Source organism: Octopus sinensis, linkage group LG30 (genome assembly GCF_006345805.1).
Source record: "Octopus sinensis linkage group LG30, ASM634580v1, whole genome shotgun sequence".
In the NCBI taxonomy this organism is placed as follows: Eukaryota; Metazoa; Mollusca; class Cephalopoda; order Octopoda; family Octopodidae; genus Octopus; species Octopus sinensis.
The window spans coordinates 14,767,916-14,788,544 of record NC_043026.1 but is presented as its reverse complement, the minus strand read 5'-3'; the positions used below and the strand labels follow the sequence as shown (position 1 = coordinate 14,788,544).

The 20,629-nt window shown below is 39.9% G+C and overlaps 1 protein-coding gene across 3 annotated transcripts in view; it reads left to right on the top strand.

Annotated features, from left to right (window-relative positions):
* LOC115226555 (syntaxin-7) overlaps positions 1 to 20,629 on the top strand; it is a 42,812-nt gene that overhangs the window by 21,482 nt on the left and 701 nt on the right. The window contains exons 5-12 of one of the 3 annotated variants that reach the window (XM_029797557.2): positions 189 to 288; positions 2,311 to 2,454; positions 6,384 to 6,433; positions 6,836 to 6,926; positions 8,061 to 8,133; positions 10,653 to 10,735; positions 14,365 to 14,472; positions 20,346 to 20,629. The exon at positions 20,346 to 20,629 is cut by the window's right edge and continues 701 nt beyond it. In XM_029797557.2, coding sequence (XP_029653417.1) covers positions 189 to 288; positions 2,311 to 2,454; positions 6,384 to 6,433; positions 6,836 to 6,926; positions 8,061 to 8,133; positions 10,653 to 10,735; positions 14,365 to 14,472 — 649 coding nt within the window. In that variant the 3' untranslated portion in view covers positions 20,346 to 20,629. Of the gene's footprint in view, positions 1 to 188; positions 289 to 2,310; positions 2,455 to 6,383; positions 6,434 to 6,835; positions 6,927 to 8,060; positions 8,134 to 10,652; positions 10,788 to 10,960; positions 10,964 to 11,572; positions 11,695 to 14,364; positions 14,473 to 20,345 lie in introns of those variants that run through there. The other 2 variants (XM_036515037.1, XM_029797558.2) reach the window with 2 other exon arrangements.

Genomic DNA, 20,629 nt, shown 5'->3' with positions numbered 1-20,629 from the left:
ACTTAATGCCCTAAAATAAGTTCTGAGGTCAATTCATTCAACTAAAATTCCTCAGTGTGCTGCCCCAGCCTGGCCACACACCTAATGATGAAACCAATAAAAGATAGATAGCAGCATGGTTATTGTCCCCGCAGTAATTAACGATGAATTCATTAATTAATGCCACTGTTAATTGCGTTGTGTTTCAGGCATGAGATCCAACATTACACCAACCAACTGGCAAAAGAAACAACTTCTTACCTCAAAGAACTGGCTCACTTCCCGCAACCAGCCTCTGCATCTGACCAGGTAACCAAACTCTTCTTCTATGTATGGGCGCAGGTGTGGCTGTGTGGTAAGAAGCTTGCTTCCCAACCACATGGTTCTGGGTTCAGTCCTACTGTGTAGCACCTTGGGCAAATACCTTCTACTATAGCCTTGGATTAACCAAAACCTTATGAGTGAATTTTGTAGATGGAAACTGAAAGAAGCCTGTCATATTATATATATATATATATATATATATATAATAATAATAATAATATTAGGGAGTAAATCCAAACTTACAGGGAAAAATTAGATTTAGAATTAAATCTAATTTTATAGTATAAATATATATATTAAATTAGAGATAAAACCACTATTAGGCAAATCAAACAGTGAAAATCATAAACCAATACATAGAAATAAAATTAATTAATAAAAAATAAAATTCAAAATTTAAATTATTTAAATTTAAAGTTAAAATTTAAAATTTAAAAATTATTTAAATTAATAATTTATACTTATATATATAACTTTAAATTTAAATAATTTAAATTTTAAATTTTATATTTTATATATTTTTTATTAATTAATTTTATGTATTGGTTTATGATTTTCACTGTTTGATTTGCCTAATAGTGGTTTTATCTCTATTTTATATATAAGTTCAGCAAAAATTTAGATTCAAATGAATATGGTACTTAATTTAGATGCACCAGAATTCTGTATGGTGTTATCCATAAAAATCCGTGGGGTGATTATAATCAAAATAAGCAACAAGAATGACTCCGGTAATTTGGCTGATGAGTGCTCAGCATTTTAAAACTGTTGTAATACTTACAACATTTAATAAAATGATGTAGTACGAAACGATCGTACCAAATTACCGGAGTCATTCTTGTTGCTTATTTTGATTATATATATATATATATATATATATATATGTAAATAGATATAGATATTTGTGTGTGTGGTAAGAAACTTGCTTCCAAACCAGATAGGTTTCAAGTTCAGTCCCATTGCGTGGAATCTCAAGCATGAGTCCTTTACTATAGAAACTGAAAGAATCCCATCATATACATATATGTATATAGGTACAGATATCTATGTATGTGTGGCAAGAACCATCCCCAAGGGTCTAGGTTCAGTCCCACTGCATGGCACTTTGGACAAGTGTCTTCTACTATAAGAATGGGTCAATCAAAGTCTTGTGAATCAATTTGGTAGACAAAAACTGAAGGAAGCCCACTATATATATATGTATGTATGTGTGTGTGTGTGTCTTTGTGTCTCTATTTGTCCTACTTGGTAACTGATGTTGGTGTGTTTATGTCCCTATAACGAAGCAGTTGGGCAAAAGAGACCAATACAATAAGTTCTGGGGCTTACAAAGCATAAATCCTGGGGTTGGTTTCTGTGACTAAAAAAAGGCTTTAAGGTGGTGCTCAAAATGACTGAAACAAGTAAAAGAGTAAGAGTTATCATTATAGGCGCAGGAGTGGCTGTGTGGTAAGTAGCTTGTTTACCAACCACATGGTTCCGGGTTCAGTCCCACTGCGTGGCACCTTGGGCAAGTGTCTTCTACTATAGCCTCGAGCCGACCAAAGCCTTGTGAATGGATTTGGTAGACGGAAACTGAAAGAAGCCCGTCGTATATATATATATATATATATATGTGTGTGTGTATGTTTGTGTGACTGTGTTTGTCCCCCTAGCATTGCTTGACAACCGATGCTGGTGTGTTTATGTCCCCCGTCACTTAGCGGCTCAGCAAAAGAGACCGATAGAATAAGTACTAGGCTTACAAAAGAATAAGTCCCGGAGTCGAGTTACTCAACTAAAAAGGCGGTGCTCCAGCATGGCCGCAGTCAAATGACTGAAACAAGTAAAAAAGTAAGAGTGTAGTTGTTATTGCAATTCTTGCGGCGGTGGTTTGTTGTTTGTTTTTTTTTTATATTTGTTTCCTGGGTGATGGGGGGGAAAATGCATCAACACCTCCCCCCCGCCTCACTGCCACTTGCGATTATTTATTTATCTCTCTGTAATGTTCCGTTCCTTCTTTTGCAGCGTCAGCGTAAGATGCAGAATGAACGACTGCGTTCCGAGTTCAGCGATGCTTTGAATAATTTCCAGACAGTGCAGAGAACTGCGGCCGAGAAGGAGCGAGCCAGTGTGCACCGGGCTCGCGCCCATTCCGGTTATGGGCCCATGGTGAGTCAGATTTTGAGTAAGTAAACGGGAGAGTGCATGTGGGGTCCCTGTGGTTCCTGATGTGTTTGCTTTCCAACTGCGTGATTCCAGGTTCAGTCCCACTGCATGCCACCTCGGACAAGTGTCTTCTTATATATCCTTGAGTTGGTCCAAGCCTTGTGAGTGGATTTGGTAGATGGAAACTGAAAGAAGCCCATCATATATGTTTATGCATATATATATATATATAATGTATGTATGTATATGTATGTATGTATATGTATATGTATGTCTGTATATATGTATGTATGTATATGTATGTATGTATATGTATATGTATGTCTGTATATATGTATGTATATGTATGTGTATGTATGTGTATGTATGTATATGTATGTATGTGTATGTATGTATGTATATGTATGTGTATGTATGTATGTATATGTATGTGTATGTATTTGTATGTATATGTGTGTATGTATGTATGTGTATGTATGTATGTGTATGTATGTGTGTATGTATGTATGTGTGTGTATGTGTGTATGTATGTATGTATATATGTATGTATATATGTGTGTATGTATATGTATATATGTGTGTGTATGTATATATGTGTGTATGTATATATGTATGTGTATGTATATGTGTATTATATATGTGTATGTATGATATATATATATATTTATTATACATATGTATATATTATACAATTTTATATCAAGCAAACAGATGACAATGTAATGCTCAATACAAGTCCTAGAGGATGCATTTTTTTTTTATTATTATTGAAACTGGAGCTGAGATTTATCTTGCCACTAGAGTTTCATGCAATTGTGATCTTCAGATGAGAACTTTTATGATTCAGTATCAGCACTAAATAAGCCTACATCAGTGGATCTCTCTCTCTGTCTTTACTATCTACTTATCTATCTGTCTGTCTGTCTGTCTGTGTCTGTCTGTCTGTCTGTCTGTCTGTCTGTCTGTCTGTCTGTCTGTCTGTCTGTCTGTCCGTCCGTCCGTCCGTCCGTCCGTCCGTCCGTCCGTCCGTCCGTCCGTCCGTCCGTCCGTCCGTCCGTCCGTCCGTCCGTCCGTCCGTCCGTCCGTCCGTCCGTCCGTCCGTCCGTCCGTCCGTCTGTCCGTCTATTGGTCAATCTATCTATCTATCCATCCATCCATCTATCTATCCATCCATCTATCGGTCAATCTCTCTCCCTCTCTCTCTCTCCCCAATACCAGGTCGTAACAGTTTTGCCTGAAGATCACAATGGTATGAAAGTCAAGACTTGAAGCCAACTCGGAGCTTCAGGTTCACTAAAATAAACTACATACACACCACCCGCCCACACACATGTATTTCTACATGTGTGTGTGTGAGGTGGGACAGGTGCCTCTTTGTCTTGTCACTGTCATACAAGTATTACTCTTTCTTTCCAATCTTCCGTGAAAACATGTCTGGCCGCAGGGAAGTATACCCTTGCAAGGAAACAGGTGAAGGTTGGTGGTAGGAAAGGCACCCAACCATAGAAAATTTGTCTTGATGATGATGCTTGTTCATATATCATTCTCTCTCTATCCACTCAGTCGAAGTCGACTCTCGGTTACTCGTTGGATCAGTGTCCTCCAGTCAGATCTATCCTGGGCCGCTTCTTTCAGATTGGCTATGTCCATTCCGGTATCACTCCTGATGGTGTCAAGCCAGCGGGTTCTTGGTTGGCCTCTTCCTCTCTTGCCACTGACCATTCGAGCATGATGTCCTTCTCCAGGGATTTTCTCCGCATAATATGACCAAATATGGCAATCTATGCTTGGTGATCCTAGCTTCTAGTGACATTTTCGGCCTTATCTGCTTAAGAACTCCTCATTGGTCGGCCTCTTCCTCTCTTGCCACTGACCATTCCGAGCATGATGTCCTTCTCCAGGGATTTTCTCCGCATAATATGACCAAAATATGCCAATCTATGCTTGGTGATCCTAGCTTCTAGCGACATTTTCGGCCTTATCTGCTTAAGAACTTCTCCATTGGTTGGCCTCTTCCTCTCTTGCCACTGACCATTCCGAGCATGATGTCCTTCTCCAGAGATTTTCTCTGCATAATATGACCGAAATATGCCAATCTATGCTTGGTGATCCTAGCTTCTAGCGACATTTTCAGCCTTATCTGCTTAAGAACTTCTCCATTGGTCGGCCTCTTCCTCTCTTGCCACTGACCATTCCGAGCATGATGTCCTTCTCCAGGATTTTCTCTCCGCATAATATGACCAAAATATGCCAATCTATGCTTGGTGATCCTAGCTTCTAGCGACATTTTCGGCCTATCTGCTTAAGAACTTCTCCATTGGTTGGCCTCTTCCTCTCTTGCCACTGACCATTCCGAGCATGATGTCCTTCTCCAGAGATTTTCTCTGCATAATATGACCGAAATATGCCAATCTATGCTTGGTGATCCTAGCTTCTAGCGACATTTTCGGCCTTATCTGCTTAAGAACTTCTCCATTGGTGGGGCCTCTTCCTCTCTCTTGCCACTGACCATTCCGAGCATGATGTCCTTCTCCAGAGATTTTCTCTGCATAATATGACCGAAATATGCCAATCTATGCTTGGTGATCCTACTTCTAGCTCTAGCGACATTTTCGGCCTTATCTGCTTAAGAACTCCTCCATTGGTCGGCCTCTTCCTCTCTTGCCACTGACCATTCCGAGCATGAGGTCCTTCTCCAGAGATTTTCTCTGCATAATATGACCGAAATATGCCAATCTATGCTTGGTGATCCTAGCTTCTAGCGACATTTTCGGCCTTATCTGCTTAAGAACTTCTCCATTGGTTGGCCTCTTCCTCTCTTGCCACTGACCATTCCGAGCATGTGTCCCTTCTCCAGAGATTTTCTCTGCATAATATGACCGAAATATGCCAATCTATGCTTGGTGATCCTAGCTTCTAGCGACATTTTCGCCTTATCTGCTTAAGAACTTCTCATTGGTTGGCCTCTTCCTCTCTGCCACTGACCATTCCGACATGATGTCCTTCTCCAGAGATTTTCTCTGCATAATATGACCGAAATATGCCAATCTATGCTTGGTGATCCTAGCTTCTAGCGACATTTTCGGCCTTATCTGCTTAAGAACTTCTCCATTGGTTGGCCTCTTCCTCTCTTGCCACTGACCATTCCGAGCATGATGTCCTTCTCCAGAGATTTTCTCTGCATAATATGACCGAAATATGCCAATCTATGCTTGGTGATCCTAGCTTCTAGCGACATTTTCGGCCTTATCTGCTTAAGAACTCCTCCATTGGTCGGCCTCTTCCTCTCTTGCCACTGACCATTCCGAGCATGATGTCCTTCTCCAGAGATTTTCTCTGCATAATATGACCGAAATATGCCAATCTATGCTTGGTGATCCTAGCTTCTAGCGACATTTTCGGCCTTATCTGCTTAAGAACTTCTCCATTGGTTGGCCTCTTCCTCTCTTGCCACTGACCATTCCGAGCATGATGTCCTTCTCCAGAGATTTTCTCTGCATAATATGACCGAAATATGCCAATCTATGCTTGGTGATCCTAGCTTCTAGCGACATTTTCGGCCTTATCTGCTTAAGAACTCCTCCATTGGTCGGCCTCTTCCTCTCTTGCCACTGACCATTCCGAGCATGATGTCCTTCTCCAGGGATTTTCTCCGCATAATATGACCAAAATATGCCAATCTATGCTTGGTGATCCTAGCTTCTAGTGACATTTTCGGCCTTATCTGCTTAAGAACTCCTCCATTGGTCGGCCTCTTCCTCTCTTGCCACTGACCATTCCGAGCATGATGTCCTTCTCCAGGGATTTTCTCTGCATAATATGACCGAAATATGCCAATCTATATATCATTAAGATTACCAATTTAAATAATTACTTTGATTTTTTAAATGATTTTTAATTAAATTTTCTTTTTTTTTTTTCATTTTATCCAGGATTTTGCTGAAGAGAAGAGCAGTGATGATCATCTGGTTAATGTTGGAGGGTGAGTATTGGGTGTGTGTGTGTGGAGGGCTGTATATGTGTATATATGCATTTTCTGTCTATATATATATATATATATATATATATATATCTGTTAGTTTCAGCCACAAGTATTCCATTTGTTCAAAACACTAAACTCTTTTTTTTCTCCATTGAATTAAAGAGCAAGTGGCTGAGTATCTCACAGACCTTCAATAATTTTATTGTTCATTTTGAATTGATAAAAGATGGTTCTTTTTCTAAATTTTTTTATATTTATTATATTTTGTGAAATTTGATTTAGTATTTCTAAATTGAATTTTTCCCTGTAAGTTAGGAATAATATTCCCTCAAATTATTATTATTATTATTATATAATATATATATATATATTATATATATATCATACTTTTTAAATCTGCAGGTTCTCTCAAACAAAGCAGGTGTTACAGATGGAAGAAGATGTGGACCTACAATTGATCCAAGAACGAGAAGAGGCAATAGTGAAACTAGAGGTGAGTGTTCAATCTCTCTTTCCTATACCTAAACTGCTTCTCCCTAAACATTCTACACAGTCCTTCTGATTTCATGTTGTACCTCCCCCTCTGTCATCATCATCATCACCGACATAGAGTAGGTTGGTGGTAATGCCACATGTCGAGATACATCGCCTGTCCTTTACTTGTTTTAGTCATTGGATGTGGCCATGCTGGAGCACTATGTTTGGTGCCTATTTTATTGGTCTCTTCCTGCAAACCACTAAGTTACAGGGACATGTATTAAAGCCAGTTGTCATGCAGTGATGGGGGACAAACATATACACATTCACACATACATACACACACATGCATACACACTCGTATACACACACACACTAAGAGGCACACTGACACACACACACACAGACAGACAGACAAGCAGGTAGCCAGGCAAACAGACAAATGGTAGACAAGCAGGCAGATAGACAGACAGACAGACACAGACGGGCAGACAGACAGACAAGCAGGTAGCCAGGCAGACAGACAAATGGTAGACAAGCAGGCAGATAGACAGACAGACAGACAAGCAGGTAGCCAGGCAGACAGACAAATGGTAGACAAGCAGGCAGATAGACAGACAGACAGACAGACACAGACGGGCAGACAGACAAGCAGACAGACAAAAAGACTAGATATGTGTATTAATATTTACTCTTTACTCTTATACTCTTATACTTGTTTCAGTCATTTGACTGCGGCCATGCTGGAGCACCGCCTTTAATCGAGCAAATCGACCCCGGGACTTATTCTTTTGTAAGCCCAGTACTTATTCTATCGGTCTCTTTTGCCGAACCGCTAAGTGACGGGGACGTAAACACACCAGCATCAGTTGTCAAGCAATGCTAGGGGGACAAACACAGACACATAAACATACACGCACACACATATATATATACATATATACGACGGGCTTCTTTCAGTTTCCGTCTACCAAATCCACTCACAAGGCATTGGTCGGCCTGGGGCTATAGCAGAAGACACTTGCCCAAGATGCCACGCAGTGGGACTGAACCCGGAATCATGTGGTTGGTAAGCAAGCTACTTACCACACAGCCACTCCTGCGCCTATTTATTTACTTTTGTTTTTTTTCTTCTTTTTTCTGTTGTTAGAGTGATATTCGAGATGTGAACCAAATATTTAAAGAACTTGGAGTCATGGTGCATGAACAAGGAGAAGGAATAGGTAAGCCATGTGTGGGTGTGTGTGGATGCGGGGCAGGGGTCTTGTGTGTGTGTGTGCGTGCGTGTGTGTGCGTGCGTGCATGTGTGTGTGTTGATGCTGGGAAATGGTGAGTGGGAAATGCACTTGGGGGCGTCAGCAGTGTTGGGAATGTGTGGCAGCACATGTATAAGGGGACTCATGAGGGGTGGGCATGTGTGGAAACATGCGTGTGTGTGTGTGTGTATATGAGAACTAATGGAGGCTGGGCGTGTGTGGAAGTATGTGTGTGGGTGTGTATGAGGCGGAGTGGGCATGTGTGTGTGTGTGTATAAGCGGACTCATGAGGGGTGGGCATGTGTGGAAACGTATGTGTATATGAGAACTAATGAAGGCTGGGCGTGTGTGTGTGTGTATGAGGCGGAGTGGGCATGTGTGTGTGTGTGTGTATAAGCGGACTCATGAGGGGTGGGCATGTGTGGAAACGTATGTGTATATGAGAACTAATGAAGGCTGGGCGTGTGTGGAAGTATGTGTGTGGGTGTGTATGAGGCGGAGTGGGCATGTGTGTGTGTGTGTATAAGCGGACTCATGAGGGGTGGGCATGTGTGGAAACGTATGTGTATATGAGAACTAATGAAGGCTGGGCGTGTGTGTGGAAGTATGTGTGTGGGTGTGTATGAGGCGGAGTGGGCATGTGTGTGTGTGTATATAAGAGGACTCATGAGGGGTGGGCATGTGTGGAAATATGCGTGTGTGTGTGTGTGTGTGTGGGTGTATATGAGAACTAATGAAGGCTGGGCGTGTGTGGAAGTATGTGTGTGGGTGTGTATATAAGAGGATTCATGAGGGGTGGGCATGTGTGGAAACATGCGTGTGTGTGTGTGTGTGTATATGAGAACTAATGAAGGCTGGGTGTGTGTGGAAGTATGTGTGTGGGTGTGTATGAGGCGGAGTGGGCATGTGTGTGTGTATATAAGATAACTCATGAGGGGTGGGCATGTGTGGAAGCGTGTTTGTTTGTATATAAGGGAACTCATGAGGGGTGGGCATGTGTGACAGCGTGAGTGTGTGTGTATAATTAAGACTGCCCCTTAACCCTTTATCATTCAAACCGGCCATATCTGGCCAAAATATTTAACCTGTTTTATATTGAAACTGACCGGATCTCGCCTCTGACCTCAGCCCTACCATGTCATTCTAAAACTAAAAAATCACATCACTGAAATCTCTAAACTACAAGATAATGCAGGATTAACCCTTTAGCATTTAAACTGGCCATATCCGGCCAAAAGTATTCTGCTTGTTTTATGTTCAAACTGGCCAGATCTGGTCTCTCACACCAACCCTACAATATCGTTTCAAAAATTAACAGCTACCTCATCAAAATCTCAAAGCTACAAGATAACGCATGATTAGTTCAAAACAATGTGGATGAAAAAGGATTAATTTTGGCAGAGTAATCATCATCATCATCATCATCGTTTAACGTCCGCTTTCCATGCTAGCATGGGTTGGACGGTTCAACTGGGGTCTGGCAAGCCCGAAGGCTGCACCAGGCCAGTCAATCTGGCAGTGTTTCTACAGCTGGATGCCCTTCCTAACGCCAACCACTCCGAGAGTGTAGTGGGTGATTTTATGTGCCACCGACACAGGTGCCAGACGAGGCTGGCAGACAGCCATGCTCGGATGGTGTTTTTTATGTGCCACCGACACAGGTGCCAGACGGGCTGGCTGACGGCCACGCTCGGATGGTGTTTTCTTATGTGTCACCGACACAGGTGCCAGACGGGGCTGGCGGACGGCCGCCACGCTCGGATGGTGTTTGTTATGTGCCCTCAGCACGGAGGCCAGTCGTTGCGGTACTGGCTACGATCACGTTCGGATGGTTTTCTTATGTGCCACCGGCACTGGTACCACAAGGATACAAATTCCATTGATGTTCATTTGGTTCGATTTGATTTGATTTGATTCGATTCGATTCTCACTTGCCTCAACAGGTCTTCACAAGTGTCACAAGAAGGAAGGTATGCACAGGTGGACTGACTACGTCCCAGGTAGGGGCCACGGATTATGGCTTCACTAGTCTTGCCGGGTCTTCTCACGCACAGCATACTTCCATAGGTCTCGGTCTCTAGTCATTTCCATGGTGAGACCTAACGTCCGAAGGTTGTGCTTCACCACTTCGTCCCAGGTTTTCCTGGGTCTACCTCTTCCACGGGTTCCCTCAACTGCTAGGGATTGGCACTTTCTCACACACCTATCTTCATCCATTCTCGCCACATGACCATACCAGCGCAATCGTCTCTCTTGCACACAACAACTGATGCTTCTTAGGTACAACATTTCTCTCAAGGTACTAACGCTCTGTCGAGTAATGCGAACACTAAAGGGTTAATTCAAACCATTTTAAATAAACAAACATCACATTTGACAGAATAATCTGAACACTAAAGGGTTAAACAAATCCAATTACGTCTTGGTCACAAACAAATGGTTTCTTCCTTTCTATCTCTCTCTCTCTCTCTCTCTCTCCATTGTAGACAGCATTGAAGCAAACGTTGTAAGTGCTGAGATCAGCATAGAAGAAGGCGTTGTACAGTTAAGCAAAGCAAAAGAATACCAAGTAAGTGGAAGCGATTTCTTCAGATATTCATTGTATTTATTGTGGCATGGTTGCTTTGTTTTTTTTCTTTGTCATCATCGTTTAGCATCCGCTTTCCATGCTAGCATGGGTTGGACGGTTCAATTGGGGTCTGGGAAACCAGAAGGCTGCACCAGGCCCAGTCTGATCTGGCAATGTTTCTACGGCTGGATGCCCTTCCTAATGCCAACCACTCCATGAGTATAGTGGGTGTTTTTTACGTGCCACCGGCACGGGGGCCAGGTGAGGCTGGCAAACGGCTACGATCGGATGGTGCTTTTTATGTGCCACCGGCACGGAGGCCAGGCGAGGCAGGCAATGGCCACGATCGGATGGTGCTTTTTATGTGCCACCGGCACGGAGGCCAGGCGAGGCAGGCAATGGCCACGATCGGATGGTGCTTTTTATGTGCCACCGGCACGGAGGCCAGGCGAGGCAGGCAATGGCCACGATCGGATGGTGCTTTTTATGTGCCACCGGCACGGAGGCCAGGCGAGGCAGGCAATGGCCACGATCGGATGGTGCTTTTTATGTGCCACCGGCACGGAGGCCAGGCGAGGCTGGCAAACGGCTACGATTGGATGGTGCTTTTTATGTGCCACCGGCACGGATGCCAGGCGAGGCAGGCAATGGCCACGATCGGATGGTGCTTTTTATGTGCCACCGGCACGAGGCCAGCTGGAGTGGCGCTGGCATAAGCCAGGTTTGGATAGTTCTCTTACGTACCACCAGCACTGGTATCACAGCTGCAATTTCCATTGATGTTGATCGATTTTGATTTTCATTTGCCTCAACAGGTCTTCACAAGTGAGAATAAAGTGGCTGTCACTGCTTTACTAAGGAAGCCAAAGAATTTGATTGATAAGCTCTTACACTACAGCATTTTCTTGCTTACGTTTATAGCCCTTGCCAATGAGCATTGCTGAATAACATGTGTGCGTATGTATACCGTATATACTGATACACGAAATCCGCTTTATTACTCTTCAATGCTACGCATCAAATGCGGCCGTATAAAGGATGCTATACCACATGTATGGGTGTGTTTTGAATCCTACTAAATTAGCTTTTTTTTGCCCCAGAATGCGCTTGTAAAGTAGAGGTGCCTCTAATGCAAGAGGTCATCTTTTAAGCCAGAAAATACAGTGTATATACACAGATACCTTCTCTCTCTCTTTCGGAGAGGCACTGAGCACCTACACACACACACACACACACAAACACACACGGCAGTAACTTCCGCCTACCGAATTCAATCACAAAGCTTCGGTCTGCTTGGGGCTATAGTGGAAGACACCTACCCAAAGTGCCACGCTGTGGGACTGAACCCGAAACCATGTAGCTAGAAAGCAAGCTCCCTAACCACACAGCTATGGTGTATGTTTATTGATATTTATCAGAAGCAACAGATTGACTCAGAGGCTGGAAGTTTCATGTGTTATCAGTTGGTAAGTGCTAATGCACAAAACTCTCGAATTTTGAATCGCTCTATTGCTTCTGCTAAATAGAAATAGAAATTACATATATATATATATATATAAAATAAAATAAAATATTAGGGAATAAATCCAAACTTACAGGGAAAAATCAGATTTAGGATTGAATCCAATTTTATAGTAAAATATTATATTATATTAAATTAGAGATAAAACCACTATTAAGCAAATCATACAATGAAAAACTTAAGCCAATACATAAAATTAATTAATTTATATTATTTTAAATATATATCAAAATTATTAAAAGTATAATAAAAGATAATGAGTATATAGATTATATATATATATATATCATAAATATTAGGGAATAAATCCAAACTTACAGGGCAAAATCAGATTTAGGATTGAATCCAATTTTATAGTAAAATATTATATTATATTAAATTAGAGATAAAACCACTATTAGGCAAATCAAACAATGAAAAACTTAAGCCAATACATAGGATAATTAATTTATATTATTTTAAATATAAAATAATATAAATTAATCTTATGTATTGGCTTAAGTTTTTCATTGTATGATTTGCCTAATAGTGGTTTTATCTCTAATTTAATATAATATATATATATATATATATATAGCAACAATTTAGATTCAAATGAATATGGTACTTAATTTAGATGCACCAGAATTTTGTATGGTGTTATCCATAAAAAATTTGTTGGGTGATTATAATCAAAAATAAGCAACAAGAATGACTCCGGTAATTTGGTACAATAGTTTTGCACTACAACATTTTATTAAAAGTTGTAATTATTACAGCAGATTTAAGATGTCGAGTGCTCTTCAGCCAAAAATATAGGTTTTCCAATAATACAAAAGCTTTTAAATCAAGTAGTAACATTTTAGAGAAGGTAGATATACAGATAAAGATGTAGAATTAAATTTTAAGAACATATGAGGTTGTGAAGTCCAGCCACTAACTGACCAAAACTATGGTTGTGTTTGGTTGTATATATATATATATATATATATAATATATATATAATCAAAATAAGCAACAAGGATATCCAAGGCAGTGTAGTACAATTGTTTCATGCTACTTCATTTCAAATAAGTATAAGAACGTGCACTGTCCATTTAATTAAAAAATTCTATATGTGGCTGAAGATTGCTCGACATTTTAGAACTGATGACAGTGTTTAATAAAATGAAGTAGCATGAAACAATTGTACTACACTACCTTGGATATCCTTGTTGCTTATTTTGATTATAATCACCCCATTTGGTTTTATATGGATAATACCATACAAATTCTGGTGCCTTTAACTTAAGTACCATATTCATCTGAATCTATATATATATATATATATATATATAATATTATAGGCGCAGGAGTGGCTGTGTGGTAAGTAGCTTGCTAACCAACCACAAATTTTTTGTTGCCAAAAAAATCACAACATATTTCGTCTGCTCGTCGATACTCTTGCAGTGCAGGTACTCGAAAACAGGTTTGAGTATTATTAAAGTTATTGAAGATTCAATCTGTGTTGTGTATTTCTTGAACGTGAACTTGAATGTTAACAAAATGTTAAACAGTCATCAGTTATCAGTCATTTCACCTGAAAACTTAGCGCTATAAAGTCGGACTATCTTCCTGCGGCATGACATCTTTTACAGTTACACATTGTGATGTCACTGACGTGAAATCAAGCTGTATTCATGCGCGCGTCAACATGATGTGAAGAATTTAGTTATTGGGTTAATAAAATATGGTCGTTTATTCGTGTGTAATAAATAAAATACCAAACTCATTCCCTATGGATATCGTATTTATTACAACTCGTAATAAATACGGTATCCATAGGGAACTCGTTTGGTATTCTCTATGTCTTATGCACACATATCTGCACAGGAGACTTAAAAATTACTGCCGATTTTAGCAGTTTTGTAACTTCTTGCGGGACCCCTGGACTGTACTGGCGGAACCCTGGTTGAAAACCACTGCTCTAGACTCTCTCTCACCCCATGATCCCTACATCCCAGCATGCATCACTGCCATAAACTTTTGTTTCTTTTATTGCTATTTCCCAGCATGCACCACGCAAATTATTCACTAAATTTTTTTTTTTTTTTTTTTTTTTGTTTGTTTTTCTATTTTATTTCCACAGACCAAAGTTCGAAAGAAAAAATGTTGTATTCTCGTAACAGTAGTTGTTATTGTTGTTCTCATTGGTGTCATTTTGGCCATTTATTATGGAGCAACATCCAGCAATTAGGTATTTCACCCCTCCCAAATCATTATTTTATTTCTTCATATTTATTTTTTTTTCTTTCATTATCGTTTATTTGTGTTATTTTTCTTTCCATTTTATTTCAATATAATTTTCAATTTTTTTTTCTTTTCTGTTCTTTTTATTTTTATTTTATTTTATTCTATTTTTATTTTTATTTTTATTTTATTTTTATTTTATTTTATTTTTATTTATTTATTTTTTAATTTTATTTATTTATTTATATTTTTTTTATTTTTATTTAAAAATTTTTTTTTTTTTTAATTTTAATTTTTTTAAAAATTTTATTTTTTAATTTTTTTTTCATTTTTAATTATTCATCAGGGGTTCTCCATGCAAACCAGATTTTCTTTCATTTCTCTCATTCCTTTTGTTCTTTCAGTTTCCCAACCCTCTCTTTCTCTTTCTCAATGATCTGTCTTTATTCTTCTCTCCCTCTCCCTCAACACTTTCCCTCTCTCTCTGCATCCTTAATTTCTCTCTCTCTCTCTCCATCCTTAATTTCTCTCTCTCTCTCTCTCTCTCTCCATCTTAATTTCTCTCTCTCTCTCTCTCCATCTTTAATTTCTCTTTCTCTCTCTCTCTGCATCCTTAATTTCTCTCTCTCTCTCCATCCTTAATTTCTCTCTCTCTCCTCTCCCTTCCATCTTTAATTTCTCCTCTCTTCTCTCTCTCCATCTTTATTCTCTCTCTCTCTCTCTCATCTTTAATTCTCTCTCTCTCTCCATCCTTAATTTCTCTCTCTCTCTCCTTCATCCTAATTTCTCTCTCTCTTCTCTCTCCATCTTTAATTTCTCTCTCTCTCTCTCTCCATCTTTAATTTCTCTCTCTCTCTCCATCCTTAATTTCTCTCTCTCTCTCTTCTTCCATCCTTAATTTCTCTCTCTCTCTCTCTCCATCCTTAATTTCTCTCTCTCTCTCTTCATCCTTAATTTCTCTCTCTCTCTCTCACTTCATCCTTAATTCTCTCTTCTCTCTTCATCCTAATTTTTCCTTCTCTCTCTCCTCTCTCTCATCCTCCTTAAGGCTCTCCTCTCTCTCTCTCCATCCTTAATTTCTCTCTCTCTCTCTCTCTCTCTCTCTCTTCATCCTTAATTTCTCTCTCTCTCTCTCTCATCCTTAATTTCTCTCTCTATCTCTTCATCCTTAATTTCTCTCTCTCTCTCTCTCTCATCCTTAATTTTTCTCTCTCTCTCTCTCATCCTTAATTCTCTCTCTCTCTCTCCCATCCTTAATTTCTCTCTCTCTCCATCCTTAATTTCTTCTCTCTCTCTCTCTCCCATCCTTAATTCTCTCTCTCTCTCTCCGATCCTTAATTTCTCTCTCTCTCTCTCTCTCCATCCTTAATTTCTCTCTCTCTCTCTCTCTCCATCCTTAATTTCTCTCTCTCTCTCTCTCTCTCCATCCTTAATTTCTCTCTCTCTCTCTTCTCTCTCTCCTTAATTTCTCTCTCTCTCTCTCTCTCTCCATCCTTAATTCTCTCTCTCTCTCTCTCACTTCATCCTTAATCTCTCTCTCTTCATCCTTAATTTCTCTCTCTCTCTCTCTCACTTCATCCTTAATTTCTCTCTCTCTCTTCATCCTTAATTTCTCTCTCTCTCTCACTCTCTCTCTCTCTCTCTCTCATTGCCACTCCCTGATCTTGTAACTTTTCATATTTTTATTTTTTTATGTTTTGTTTTGTTATTATTTTGTTTTCCACCCCCACCCACCCCCAGGTCATCAAAGAGGGGGGAGGAAGTGGATAGACTAAAAACTTTCAACCAGCACCACTGCCCATCATCACCACATGGCAAAGGATAATCCTCATGGATGTACATAAATATATATATATATATATATTTAAAAAAGGAGATGTGGAACACGAGTTGTGATATATAAAAAAAGGAAATGAAGAAAATGCTGACAAAATAATTTAAGTAAGGGAGAGTGTATTTAATTAGGTGAAAGTTCTTTTTACCGGTTGCGCATTTGTTATGCTTATCAAAAGATATTTTTTTAAGAGACAGCAAACCCAACATAAAGTCAGATAAGAGAAAAAAATCTATCAGAAAGGAACTCTATCTCTCTTAAAAAATATCTTTTGATAAGCATAACAAATGCGCAACCGGTAAAAAGAACTTTCACCTAATTAAATACACTCTCCCTTACTTAAATTATTTTGTCAGCATTTTCTTCATTTCCTTTTTATATATATATATATATATATATATTATATATATATTCAACAAATAAGGAATGGCTTGATAGGCCATTCGACCCACTAGAAAAGAGCAGCTAAACTCAAACCGCTCTATAATTGTAATTCAGAAACCAAAGGAAATAAAAACATAACTATTTAGCGGTTTGAGTTTAGCTGCTCTTTCTAGTGGGTCGAATGGCCTATCAAGGCCATTCCTTAATATTGTTGAAATTATATATATATATATAGTCTGTTGACTATTTTTTCTTTCTCACTGGACCGCTAGTGGCGAAAAATTTCTCTTGAATTTTTTGCTGCCCTGATATTGATTATATATATATCTGATGGTTGATGATTGATTGATTTAAGTATATTTCTCCATTTTCTAATTTAGTATATATATATATCATCATCATCATCATCATTTAATGTCTGTTGTCCATGGGTTGGATGGTTTGACAAAAGCTGGCAAGCTGGAAGGCTACACCAGACTCCAGTCTGACTTGGTTCCAGTCAGACATGGTTCCAGGTTCAGTCCCACTGTGTGTCACCTTGGGCAAGTGTCTTCTACTATAGCCTCAGACAGACCAAAGCCTTGTGAGTGGATTTGGTAGACGGGAAAGAGGAAACTGAAGAAGCCCATCGTTATATATGCATATAGATATATATAGTTATATATGTAAGCGCAGACTGGCTGTGTTGTAAGTAGCTTGCTAACCAACCACATGGTTCCAGGTTCAGTCCCACTGTGTGGCACCTCGGGCAAGTGTCTTCTACTATAGCCTCAGACAGACCAAAGCCTTGTGAGTGGATTTGGTAGACGGAAACTGAAAGAAGCCCATCGTATATATGCATATATATATATATTTATATATGTAAGCGCAGGACTGGCTGTGTTGTAAGTAGCTTGTTTACCAACCACATGGTTCCGGGTTCAGTCCCACTGTGTGGCACCTTGGGCAAGTGTCTTCTACTATAGCCTCGGGCCGACCAAAGCCTTGTGAGTGGATTTGGTAGATGGAAACTGATGGGCTTCTTTCAGTTTCTATCCACCAAATTCACTCACAAGGTTCTGGTAGGCCCAGGGCTACAGTAAAAGACATTTGCCCCAAGGTACCATGCGGTGGGATTGAACCTGGAATTATGTTGTTGAGAAGCAAGCTTCTTACCACGCAGCATAATAATTGAGTCAAGTGTGGCCCAGGCATGACGACATTAAAGTGGGGTAGCTTTGGTGTGGCACTGTGTGACGCCAGCAAAGCTGAAACAATACAATTAAACCAGTCCCAATCTGTTGTCTGATAGATTTCCTCTAACAGCAAAAACTGTCTGAAGTACAGCATTATCGTTAATGTCACTGTGTTTGTGTGTGTGTGTGTGTGTGTGTATGGAGGTGGGGGGCTTTTATTTATTGGAGAGATTGTCATATCAAGACTTGTTCAGATTTTTATTGACTTTGGACTGGTTATTAAGTCTTATCAGAACAGACAGACTTATTTTTAGAACATTACTAGCAGCATAGCCCGGCGTTGCCCGGGTATGCAAGAGCCCCTAGTAGGCAACGACTAATCCAAATCTAGTCCTTTCCCTCTAGGGGAACGAAGGCGCATGTGTAGGTTGCAATGTCTTCTCTTCACTCGAATACTTCTGTGTATACGATGTTCCCAGCTGTCCCTTTGAGCGATAAAAAGGTCAAGTTGTGTCCCCTAGACAGAAAATGTGTTGCATATAAAAAGCTTAGATTCTCGACCCCCATGTCGAATTTATCGATTTTTTCAGAACTGGGGGAATTTTTCAAAATTTTCACTGCGTTAGTTTTGAATTATGACATTGGGCTATGTGTGTGTCAAGTTTCATCAGAATCGGTTGAAAGCCATGGTCAGGGTGAGGGTACAACCTGACAGACACACAGACAGACAAACTGCCATTTATATAGAGAGAGATTTACATTGGACGGACAGACGTCCTCATCTGGATTTGTTGTTAGCCCAGCATTTCGGCTGGTGTACTCTCCAGCCTTCATCAGGTGTCCTGAGGGAATTTCAAACCCAGACCTTTTATTTGACTAATGAGATATTCTGTTTTTTTTACTGGTGTTTTCTTTTTTTTTTTTTTTTTTTGTCTTTCTGAGTTCAGTCTTAAGCCGGGACTTGGGAAATAACAAGAAAAAATAACAGCGGCAAATAAAAGCATATAGTGCTGGCTACTAACCCTCGGATACTAAGTTCAATCCTAGGCAGTGACTTGAAAAGTAATGTGAACTGGGAAATAACGTCCGCCACATTCCCTGGGAATGAGAACTGTGATAGGTGAACCATGACATGGCGAGGGATTACTCTCTTTTACTTGTTTCAGTCATTTGACTGCGGCCATGCTGGAGCACCGCCTTTACTTGAACAAATCAACCTCGGGACTTATTCTTTGTAAGCCTAGTACTTATTCTATCGGTCTCTTTTGCCGAACCACTAAGTGACTGCGATGTAAACACACCAGCATCAGTTGTCAAGCAATGCTAGGGGAACAAACACAGACACACAAACACACACACACACACACACACATATATATATATATATATATATATACATATATATGACAGGCTTCTTTCAGTTTCCGTCTACCAAATCCACTCACAAGGCATTGGTCGGCCCAGGGCTATAGTAGAATACACTTGCTCAAGATGCCACGCAGTGGGACTGAACCCGGAACATGTGGTTGGTTAGCAAGCTACTTACCACACAGCCACTCCTGCACCTATATATATATATATATATATATATATAGGTGCAGCTTCCCAACCACATGGTTCTGGGTTCACTCCCACTGTATGGTACCTTGGGCAAGTATCTTCTGCTTTAACTTGAAGCTGACTACAATCTTGTGAGTGGGTTTGGTAGATGGAAACTGAAAGAAGCCTTTCGTATGTGTGTATATATATATATATATATGTATATATATATGTGTGTCTGTTTGTGTGTTTATCTCCTCTCTACCACTTGACAACCAGTGTTGGTGTGTTTATGTCTCTGTAACTTAGCGGTCCAGCAAAAGTGATTGATAGAATAAGTACTAGGCTTAAAACAAGAAGTACTGGGGGTCGATACTTTTGACTATAAATTCTTCTAGGCAGTGCCCCAGCATGGCCACAGTCTAATGACTGAAACAAGTAAAAGATAAAAGATATATATAGGCGTAGGAGTGGCTGTGTGGTAAGTAGCTTGCTTACCAGCCACACGGTTCCGGGTTCAGTCCCACTGCGTGGCACCTTGGGCAAGTGTCTTCTGCTATAGCCTCGGGCCGACCATAGCCTTGTGAGTGGATGTGGTAGACGGAAACTGAAAGAAACCTGTCGTATATATGTCTATATATATATATATATATATTTATATATGTGTGTGTGTGTGTGTGTTTGTATCTATGTTTGTCCCCCCAACATCGCTTGACAACCGATGCTGGTGTGTTTACGTCCCTGTAACTTAGCAGTTCGGCAAAGAGATCGATAGAATATGTACTAGGCTTACAAAGAATAAGTCCTGGGGTCGATTTGCTCGACTAAAAATGGTGGTGCTCCAGCATGGCTGCAGTCAAAATGACTGAAACAAGTAAAAGATAAAAGATATATATAGAGTTGTTGTTTGTCTGCTATTTACTTTCACTTTCGTTTTGTACATTTCAGAAACGCTCCCGGAGGAACATGTGTGTAATTCTGTTGGTGGTATTGGCCATAGTGGTGTTACTGTCTCTGATTATATGGGCTGCATCCAGCTGAATAACGACATGATTGGTTGATTGATGGCTCCTTGAACAAGGAGACAACGGATGAGAATTATAAATCAGAGGAAAGACAAATTTGCAAGAAAAATACGTAATAATACTTTAATAAAAAAAAAAAAAGAAATCGAAACAGGAAATAAGGAGTTTACCCACCACCACCACCACTACTACTACTGTTACTACTAC